The sequence below is a fragment of the Mytilus edulis genome, chromosome 1 (genome assembly GCF_963676685.1).
Source record: "Mytilus edulis chromosome 1, xbMytEdul2.2, whole genome shotgun sequence".
NCBI lineage: Eukaryota > Metazoa > Mollusca > Bivalvia > Mytilida > Mytilidae > Mytilus > Mytilus edulis.
The window spans coordinates 39,991,803-40,003,460 of NC_092344.1; the positions used below are offsets into that span (position 1 = coordinate 39,991,803).

The following is an 11,658-nucleotide window of genomic DNA, read 5'->3' on the forward strand; positions in this document are numbered from 1 at the left end:
TCAAATTGATTAATTGTGTGTGGATTGCATTTCCTTAGAATTTATAAAGAATTATAAGGAAAGTGATATTTTTATAGTACTACTGTTTGGGATATAAACATTTGCATACACCCATACCCATCATTTAATTCTGTAACAGCCCTTATCCATTTTTATTGTGAAAATAAATGTGTTCACAGGTTTTCTGAAGCTGGCATGTTGAACGTTGAACAACTACAAATTCCCCAGTAAAAGCATTATAGAGAAATGAATGTGCTTGCAATATTTTTTTTATTTTGACAATTTTAGATGGAATTTGTTGCGTAAAAAAACCATCTATGATTTAGAAAAGTAATTTTAAGATTGTGTAAAATATATTGAATATTTGTTGTCTTTTCAGTCGAGTGAGTAAAGGATTTTCTAGTCAACAAACTATGCAGGTGTGTGGATGTGTGGATACGTTTACAGATCTGTTAAGATTGTTTTTACAAGCTGTTAATGTTCCAATTCACAGACAATTAATTCATACTGGTAAATATTACAAAATAGTATTAATAATAAGGTTATCTTAGGGGTTACATGTTTGAAAAGACAATAGACCTTCAAACTGGGAATACTGACATTTAATAAAGTTATAACTATTGTCATCCAAAAAAGATAATAGAATTTATAGTCTTGACAGTGAAACCTTGATAGCTATTTCCTTTGAGTTATTTTCCTGTTATGAAGTTGAAGTATATTGAGATTGTTTGGGACATTGTTTATTATGAAATAAGTGTAGGATCCATTCAGCATTGTTTTCTTTAAGTCAGATGTGATGTTAGAATCAGTATTATATTTTTTGACAATGCTTTGACTGTTGGCAAAACTATAGAATAATATTATTTTGAAGTCCGGATGTCAATTATGGTGCTTTGATTATTTAAGATGAGTTTTCTGTGTGGCTGGATTTTTAATTCAATAATGTTTAAAATCATTATTAAGAGAACCAATCTTTTCAGATGGTTATGATGTAGATTTATCAATGTGCTGTAATATTGAAATGTTTCATAATACCTTGTATCTTTTATTTTCTTTTGCATTTTTGGATGAATTTATCTAATTTTATTTTCAGGGGTGCGGCAATATTTACATAGAATGGTTGTGTGTATGGAGAAAGAGATACTTCCTTTCGTTCCTGTAGTTTTAGAGAATTTATTAAAGCAGCCTGATGCAAGGGAATTACATGATTTTCTTCCCTTGATGAATCAGATGATTATGAAATTTAAAGTAGGTTGTAAAACATACATGTTAATATATAGAGACATAAACCCAACAAAAAAAAATCTTTTTATCAAAGTGAATATTTAGGGGTCACCATATGGGTTTCAATGTTGAACTTTCTACGCGGTAAAAACTTCATTTCTTGGAGTCTAGTCTTAACATATTATAAATTAATTCAACAGAAAAGACCAGATAGTTTATACCAAAATGTGCATATCTGGATATTTTAGAAGCGACTCCTCATTATAGATTACTATTATATATCAACTTAAATTTATTTTACCACCAGTCTGAAAAAAAATGGAATAAGGAAATGTTTGTGCATTCATCTGTGTCTTTCTCCACCTTGATTGTCCAACACATATATGTTAATGTATTTGTCACAGTCACTATGTGGTATTGCCAACCTGAAACGAATTACATATGATCATTGCAAGGTGAACTTTTTTCAAACAAATGTAAAAAAAAAAGGGTTCTGTGCAGGGCTTCCAAAAAACATTTGAGCCAGCCGGACATTTTATATCTGATCCCGATTTTAATCCCTTAAGACTAAGTCACAAAAGGCAATTATGGTAATCAGATGGCCATTCCAATGATAATGACATTAGATTAAAAAACGATTTTAAACTTTACTTTGTTTTGGATGTTTGGATGTAAACTGTTAAATTGGCAGTGTATCATTCAAAGTGTGCACATCAGCGTGCTCATATCTGCCATAGACTCTTTATTTGTGCAAAATGACATGTCAAAAACTTCATTTTCGTTTTGAAAATCATGTTTTTCTAAAACCGGATGTTGACTTGACAATGGTAAAACATGGACCGTAAACGGATACGTAAAATCCGTGTACGTTTGCAAAGCGTGACTGAGTGAAGAAGCTCTTTCCACGTTATTTCTTCAACAAAATGCTTGAAATGAACGTTAAGATACAGGTATCAATGATAATTTTAGCATTTTGAAGAAATAAAGGATGCATAATTAAATTTCCCACCTTTGCACATGCGCACACATGTTCTAGTTCATTCAATGTAGTTCTAACGATTTTTCATTTAAACCTTTTAAATTTTTTTATCAAATCATGTAGATAAACTAATTTCTTATAATTTTAATCTTTTGGACTAAATCAATGAGCTACAAACCGCTGAAATGTAAGAAAATAATTGTGAATAGACCAATCAATTTATACGATGTCCGGTACTGAACATAGTTTACCTGTCAATTGAATAGGTAGATATCACCTGTCCAACAACTAATTAGCCTTGATTAAAATTAGAAAGTATTGAAGTAGGGGTTGTTTTGATAGTAATTAATCATCATGTCACTTTTATGACCGGAAATGTGTAGATGTTAAAGGCAAAAGGTTGGGTCAAAAAGATCGTGACTTATGTTAAAATGACCGAAAAAGCCTTGAAAACTAAAATGTATAGGACCGTTTCATGCTTTGCCCAGCCGGACTTTTACCTGACATTACCGGGTAATCAAATGTCCGAAATATATGACCGTTTTGGAAGCCTTGGTTCTGTGTCTGATAATAATCACTACATCATACATGTGTAGAATTTCAGCAGATCTGCAAATTAAGTTAAAAATTGAAATTTTCATTTCATAATTTTAAATATCAGTTATCAAATTATTGTTTTATTTAACTTTCCTCATTAATATTAATAATGGGTTTATATGAGATTTTCTTCTCTTTAGAATGCCATATCCCCATTTCTACAAGAGGTGTTCATGCCTTTAGTTAGTACCATTTATCAGGTGTTGACGACTCCTACTGATGAACTGGACCAGGTGACAGCTAACGATAAGAAGATGTTACAGAGGAGTTATTATTTATTTATATGTACAATAGTGGCTAATGATGTTCTGGATGTGTTGAAAAATCAAGGTAAAATATAGGCAATAAAGATTTATTATGCTTATGAGTTACAGATTACAGTATGTACTACTGAAATTAAAGTTGTTTAAGTGTTGTTTTTTTATATTTATATTGAAATTTTTGTCAATAAAATTTATCTGGATAGTTTGACATTTCTTTCTGCAGACTGTTGCAAACTTCCTTCTGAGAATGTGTTTAGCACAATGCTGGGGTGATCACATCAACATGATATAAGCAAAATATGCATGTATTTTTTGCCACTGGAGGAACACCAATCGTTCATCATTTAAATATTTATTAATTTTATGCTTTCTTATTACTTTTCAGACATGCAGAACTTAAATCAGGTGTTAATTACATTTATACAAGGTGCTGTTGATATTCCTGATCCTCAGGTATGTACTGATATAAAAATAAGACGATATGGTACGATTGCAAATGCAACAAATATCTGTCAGAGACCAAATTCTAAGTAACTTAAGTCACTGTACAGCCTTTAACAAAGAAAAAAACCCCTTACTGCATAATAAACTATTTAAGGCCATGAATATATGGTTCATTAAAGAAAGGTTAATGATAATTGATAATTGTAATAGTAAAAGGTGCTGTATATTTGATAACACTTGTGTAATACAGAGATAGATATAGGAAGATGTGGTGTTAGTGCCAATGAGACAACTCTCCATCCAAATAACAATTTAAAAAAAGTAAACCTTTATAGGTCAATGTACGGCCTTCAACACAGACCTTGGCTCACACTGAACAACAAGCTATAAAGGGCTACAAAATTACTAGTGTAAAACCATTCAAACAGGAAAACCAACGGTCTAATTTATATAAGATAAAAAAAACAAGAAATGAGAAACATGTATAAATATATCACACAAAATGATATTTCAAGATATTTTATGGATTGTATGAGGCTTCTTTTAAACAGACCATAATATTGCTTTAACAGCATTTCTTTTCAAAGCAAAAATAATTGTCCATTTTTAACTGGTTTTTTTAAAGAGACTAGAAAGTATGTATTCATAAATAAATACAACCCAGTACAATAAAACCTATTTTACATGTCATTAGTAATAATTGTTTTGTATTGTAAATGACAATAATTTTCCAATTTCAGAGTCAGAAAATGTGCTTTAATATACTGAGAAAGCTGGTTGATTCATGGGGTAAGTCCTACAAAACTAAAGAAATGAAAATGAAACAAATGTAAAATATAAATTTATCTAATGAAGTATACTGGAGATGATATGATACTAATGTATTAAACATAATTATATAGTTATGCATATTGATCATTGATCATTGAGGTCATTACAGATTTTTATACAGCAATGAAACAATTTTGTAAGACCATACTGAAGGACAATAAAAAATCAAATGTCAAATGAAAGGCAACATAATGGCCGAAAGAAAAATGATAGAGACAAGTTACAGTCTACATATTATACATCACACTTAAATATAATGATAAGACATACAGCCTTCTAAAAATACAGATGAACTGAAGTACTTCAGAAGGGTTAAAAACAAAACAAAAATACTCTGGACAAGGATACATTTTGCAAAAAATATTTATTTAGTTGGTGAATATTTTTTAAAGAAATTTGTCTATGTATTAACAGGTGGAAATGATGGAATGGCTGGTTTTGTTGATTTTATGTATAAAAGTATTATTCCTGCTTGTTTAATGGCACCAATGAAACCTAGCTTTGATTTAAATGATGGACAGACATCTCTTGTAAGTATAAATTACATACACAAATTGAATTTCATGTGGTTCATTTAATTTAAATTGACATAATCAAATCAAATTAAATTAGTCAAATGTTTGTTGTTTAATATGAGATTTTACGTAAAACGTATTTATTTTTATTTCCTTTGTTAAAACCCTTAGTATTTATCATTGTTCCTTTTGAAGTCCTTTTATGTATTCTAAATTTGAATTTTTAGAAACATTTAATAGAAAGTATGTGTTTGCAACTATCAATAGTGAAGTTTTTATTTCATACGATAAAAGATAGTTTCGTTTTCTTTAACAGGCTTTAGGTGAATGCTCAAATTGTTTGAGAGAAATTTATGGAAAGAGGGTAAGTGGTTTAATATTAGGATGCTCCTTATAAAATTTTCTGCTTAATTTCTACACACGCATATTGCAAGAGACCTAAGGGTGGAAGATTTAGCAGTTATAAAAGAAAAACACAAGTAAATCCTGTAATGAGGACAATTTTTTTTATGTTAAAGAGGGTAAGTGGTTTAATATTTGGATGCTCCTTATAAAATTTTCTGCTTAATTTCTACACACGCATATTACAAGAGACCTAAGGGTGGAAGATTTAGCAGTTATAAAAGAAAAACACAAGTAAATCCTGTAATGAGGACAATTTTGTGACAAACGATTACAGTTGAGTTTATATGTAATTGTCTGAATTTTTACTTTTTATTATTTTCTAAAATATTCTAATTAATAGTTTTATATGTATGGCTGGAATTAATAAGAGCAGGTCTTTGTATCACCATTAAATAAATAAGTAATAAGAACAGGAGAAATTTTTAATTTAATATGTTTGCAGGGAGATGAGATGATACAATATTTACAGTCAGAATACCTTCCTACATTACAGTTGTCACAACAACAAACAGAGGTTAGTCATCTGATGATAAGTGTAGTATTTTGATTTATTTTTTGGTTACGGGATGTTAGTAATTGAAGTTGAACCATTATTCAGACTCAAATATGATATTGTTAATATTTGATTTTAAAAAATATAATAAGTGACAGTCCATATACAGCTGGGGAAAATAAATTGGTCCTTCTTTACACATATTTATGATTTTGTTAAACTACTTTTCATTAAAATATTTGATTGATTTGTAACACTTAACTTAAAAAAAAATTGTAGTCTACAAAAAAAAAAGAAAAAAAAAAGCTTTAGTATAATTGTCAGTTTGATAACTTCTATTTGGTTCACTAAATACATACATTCAGTTCCATTATGTGCTTATCAATTCCAGATGAACTAAATAACTAAACTGTGTTTTAATTTTCAGGAGTTTTGTCAAGTGTTAAAAGCAGACAGCAAAATGTTTAGGACATATTTTAAGGTAAGATTTATATGTTTTTGAAACAAATATAGTGCCAATGTTAAATATATGAAAAGTTTAGAGAGAATTATTTCCCGCTAAATTTTCAATGGCTTATATCTCAAAAACAAGCACACGAACCATCCATTTTTAACCGGATTTTTGTGACAAAAACGTCGGTTATTGATTTGGGGATGTATGGCGGGCGGCCGGGCGGTCGGCAACCAAATGTTGTCCGTGCATTTACTCATGAACCGTTCAACCAAAGCTTTTCAAATTTTAATATGTTGTTACAGACAACAAAATGAAGGTCAAGTTCAATAATGACGATTTTGACTTTTATCGTTCAGGAGTTATGTTTCTTATGTTTCTTGAAAAAGAGTGAAAAATGGCTTTTCCAGTCGTGTCCATGCATTTACTCATGAACTGTTCAACCAAAGCTTTTCAAATTTTAATATGTTGTTACTGATGACAAAATGGAGGTCAAGTTTAATAATGTCGACTTTAAAAATTTTGACTTTTACCGTTCAGGAGTTATGGTTCTTGAAAGATCGAAAAATGGCGTTTCCATTCATGTTGTTGCATTTACTCATGAACCATTCAACCTAAGCTTTTCAAATTTCAATATGTTGATACTGATGACAAAATGGAGGTCAAATTTAATATTGAAGATTTTCACTTTCACCGTTCATCAGTTATGGTTCTTGTGATATTGGCAGGACACAAATAAATGTTTATACATCCGTTTGCTGTCTTTGTGACAGCCTCTTGTTTTCTGCTGTTTTAGTTTATTTATATACTATTAATTCATAACAGTCTTTTAAAAAGCTTGTTATTTTTAATCAGAGTAGCAAACATCCTTAAACAATTATAGTTGAAATTATTGTCTTCAACAGTAGACATGAAAATATTAAAATAGTTGATTATACTAATAGATGAAAATAAAATGTTTACTTCTTGTCATTTGCAACATTTGTAAAATTGTACAGCATAGTTAATTTGTAGGATACAAAGATACCATATTTTTATTTGTAATGATATTTGCTTATTTCTTTACAGAATTTCTTTATGAAGGCTAAGTCATGACGAAGGATAAGAACTGACTTTCCTGTCAGTTCATAATGTCATGTAAATTACAGTATTGTGTATGTGAGAGGGAAAAAGGGAGAGACAGATAGAGAGAGAGAGAGAGAGAGACCGAGAGAAAGAGAGAACCTGGTGGACATTTGTTATATTTGGCATTGTGAGATGATCTATAAATAGTCTGTGATTGTAAAGATATTATGATGACTTGTGAGTGTGACACAATATAATTGTGTTAATGTTTGAAATATTACAGGAAAACTGCAGAAATTATTTAAGGATTATGAATGTTGATTTAAAAAAAAACAATATGTTGTGTCTGTTTCATACCATAAGAATGTGATTGAATTATTGACACACTGCTGTTCATTACTAATTACAAAAGTCACTACATTAAATAACAAATTTCAACCATTAATGCAATATATGTGTTAAGTGCTTTAACAACTAGTGCTATTTTCTTACAATTTCACATTGCAATAAGAAAAAAAAATCACAAAATTATTATTTCTTATGTAACATACCATATTTTTATAAATTCAATGTAAATATTCAAATTTAAGATTTCAAAAGAATTTTATTCTATTTTAGTACCAGAATTTCTTCATTCTTTCTATTCATATTTCAGTATGAACATAAAGTTGTCACTAACTAATTTTCAAGGGCAGTCATAAACCATTCTAGTTTTACTTGAGTTTTACAAGGTCTTTTTATAAAGTGTTAATGTTTTAAATGTGAAGTGATGAGAATGCAAGCACAATGCATATGAAGTCATGAAATCCTACATTATAAATATGCTATTTCAGTTTCTGTATAACTGTTTAAAACTTTCACCGTCATTCAATTATTATAAATACCTTAGGAATGCATACTTGTGTAAAAACTTATTAATAAATTGACCTCGTAGTTCATCATGCATCAATGTTGACACATTCTTCAGAACATTATCAGTTTCAGACAAAACTTAATTCTTAATAAACGTAGTCAACACTAGTTTACTTTTACTTGAGTTAGATAAGTTAATCTTATAGAAATTATATATTTTAAATAGTAAGCAATGTTAATGCAAGCACATTACTAAAGGTAGCAGCCTTACACAAAGTGTCTAGTTCATTCGTCAATAGAAAAATAGATTAAATGACATGTAGACTATTTATAAATATTAAAATAAAACTGAGTAGTGTTTTTATTATGAAAGCTTCAGTCACAATTTTTATAAATATACCATTAAAAGATGATATGTTTTATGATTATCACTATTTTTTCTAATAAAAAAAGGCTAACAATTAAATAAAAAAATCTATTGAAAATGATAAACTTAACTGCTGCCAAGGATTGGGTGTGAACAGAATATCTTATTTAATATCCTGTGAGCTCCCTCAGTAGTCCTGGACATGTTACTTAAAAACAAAAATTGCAGGGCAAGTGGGCCTGAAAAAACGCACCCCAATTTGGGTCCCAAAAACTAGCATGATATGGAGTGCTATCATTTTTATTTTGAACCAAAGAAATTAAAGAAAATGTGACACAAGATTAACAACTGAATTAAAAATCATTAGACTAGTATTGACTAGGTCTATTTGTATCAGAGAAAATTTCTGATTAACAATTTATTTTATCATGCAGAAAAGCTAATTTAGGGATTGTGCAGACTGTTAATGGTGGCTTTATATAATTGATTTATTGCAGGATGAATACCCATCTATATGCAATCACAATTTTTTAACATTAAAAAAGAATTTAGTTTTAAAATAGATAGAAACTTAGAACAAACTTAATTTGTTGTACTTTCATGTGCCAATTATAATGAAAAAAAGTGCTTATATCATAAAAAACCCACTTCATCTATTTACTGATCATGAAGGAAAGGATTATGTTTAACAAAAAACAATGAAATTCCATGACATTTTATGTACTTGTTAAATGAGTTTAATTGTATGTTATGGTCTATTAAGGTTATATTTGTACATTGTATATTTGTTTGGTGCAAAATTATGTAAATTTGACTCTGAAAGAGCAGACTTGTTGTATATGCCTTATTGTAGATAATATGACGATGTGTGTGTGTGTGTGTGCGAGTGTAATTTTGAGAGAGAGAATTGTTTGTTATTGCTTATGTTATAAACTTTACAAAGGTGCAGCAACTTTTATGTCTGTGAATTCATTTATTGATTCATGATTTGTTACTTAATGAATTAAGATCCACCTATACCATATACCAAAGATTACAAGGGGACATTTGATTTAAATTAAACTTTTACTGAAAATTTAAAAAAGAAAAAAAAACATGTTTCTATGACTTGGGGTTAAATTTACAAAATCTTATGTTTAGAAAATTGTTTGATTTATGGGTTTTATAATTGGTTTGACTTTCTACAAAATTTATACAGTAGGATGCTAAACAGCTTTACTATAGGGATCAAGAATTAATGGAAAAAGTTGTAAAAATTTCACTTTTAAATATTGAAACCTTATATTTGAAAGGCATAAGTATAATAAGGAATAAAGCAATATTTATATTGTTTAAGTATTTGTGGTTTTAAAGCTATGTTTGTTAAAAAAAAAAGACAACAAACTTGCAAAAATAAATGCTTTTATTATCAGCATTTTTGAAACTCTTGTGTTGATATCCTCTACTGTGGTTAATGAATCTCTAGAAGTGAACTAAATATTGGTGGCCTTCGGCTGTTGTCTGCTCTATGGTTGGGTTGTTGTCGCTTTGACACATTCCCCATTTCCTTTCTCAATTTTTGTAAATGATATAACATAGATTTTATAATACAAGATGTTTTTCATATTACACATGATAATGGATTGATCTGTTGATATACACTCCAAGTTCAAGGCAATGAAATTGGTGGAGGTGAAAATAAAAAAAAAAAAAAAAAAAAGAAAACAAGTTTAATATATTGATATTTATCATTATTGTTCTTCTAGACATATAATTACAATTATTTAAGCTTTTTTTAAAAAAAAGAAATCTAATGTACAGAAAAGCTGCATGAATGAAATTCGGTTTAAAAGTTGTTGCATCTTTGTACTCGTTAACGTTGGAAAGTTATTTTTTGTGAGGATGTGAATGCTGATGGACAAAATAATGTGTTATTTATTGTTATTTAATTCCAAGCAAACTTTATAAAAATACCATTGTGGTGCTGCTTAAACTGTTACAGATTTTATTGTTAATTTATATATGTTCTTAAATCATTCTTATAAATTTGTGAAAACATTGGTTAGAACATATCAGATCTATAAAATTATTAACATTGAATATACTGAAAATATCCGAGTTATTGTTAAGATAAATGGCCTTGTATGCATAACCAGTTGGCGATTATTTAGAATTCTACAATCAGACTGACATTTTTGACAATACTATGTTCGTATTGGATGCTTGTATTGTCATGGCCTTTGTAATGATTGATATGCAATCTGTAGCAGAACACAAACATTTATCATGCGACTATGTGTTATCTTGATTCAAAAGCAAAAAATCTGCAAAAAGTCATTATTTGACAATGTTTCACTCTAACACGATGAAACAGGACATATGTTTCCATTTAAATGTGAGGTTTAATGTGTATCAAAATGGTGTTTAAAGAATATTCATAAAATTGTAAAAGCAAATTCCCATAATTTTCATTTTAGCAAAAATGCTACATTCTTAGCTTATCTATCAGTACTTATTTTTTTCATTCTCTGTTAAAAGACAGATTTTGATTCAAATATGAAGTTCAATAATTGGTAAATGTTGTTTACTTCCCAACATTTTGAAAGCTAGATAAATTTTGATTTTAGCCTTAATAAAACTGATTAATTTTTAACTGAAAAACTGATATCTACTTTTTTAAGGGTTCAAGTATTGCACTGTTTCAGTTTCTTACAGCTATTTTTCCACGGGTATTTTCTTATACAAGTATTCAGAATGAGTTCTTACATGCAATATTTAAATAGTCTGTGTTCATATCAACTTATTGGATGAAATTAATCAAACTGGTCTTTTTAGTCTGATAGATTATTATTATTTTTTTAAAGTCCTGGCTCAAATGACAAAAGGAAGATGAATATGTTGACAATAATATATAAAGATTATACACCTTATTGTTTTCTGGTTATAAGCTATTTGCATTAACTTTTATTTTATTTTCAATATTATATTTGATAATATCTGGCCACTTCACGAAATATATTAAAACGAACCACTTATGATTAAAATTGAGGTATTTGAGGTATTGAAATACAAGATTGGTAAGAACATATTTTAAAGAATAATACTATGTGTGTTTCTGGAACATGGTAATAATTATAAATTAACATTTTCACACTACAATACTGCTTTCATGATTGAAAATAAAATATTAAAA

At 28.7% G+C, this 11,658-nt stretch overlaps 1 protein-coding gene across 2 annotated transcripts in view; it reads left to right on the forward strand.

Moving 5' to 3' along the window:
• LOC139512506 (exportin-T-like) overlaps positions 1 to 11,658 on the forward strand; it is a 30,845-nt gene extending 19,187 nt beyond the window's left edge. For both annotated transcript variants that reach the window (XM_071300155.1, XM_071300165.1), the window contains exons 18-27: positions 380 to 510; positions 1,094 to 1,248; positions 2,941 to 3,130; positions 3,449 to 3,516; positions 4,248 to 4,296; positions 4,753 to 4,868; positions 5,170 to 5,217; positions 5,701 to 5,772; positions 6,179 to 6,232; positions 7,271 to 11,658. In XM_071300155.1, the coding sequence (XP_071156256.1) occupies positions 380 to 510; positions 1,094 to 1,248; positions 2,941 to 3,130; positions 3,449 to 3,516; positions 4,248 to 4,296; positions 4,753 to 4,868; positions 5,170 to 5,217; positions 5,701 to 5,772; positions 6,179 to 6,232; positions 7,271 to 7,297 (910 nt within the window). In that variant the 3' untranslated portion in view covers positions 7,298 to 11,658. The remainder of the gene's footprint in view (positions 1 to 379; positions 511 to 1,093; positions 1,249 to 2,940; positions 3,131 to 3,448; positions 3,517 to 4,247; positions 4,297 to 4,752; positions 4,869 to 5,169; positions 5,218 to 5,700; positions 5,773 to 6,178; positions 6,233 to 7,270) is intronic.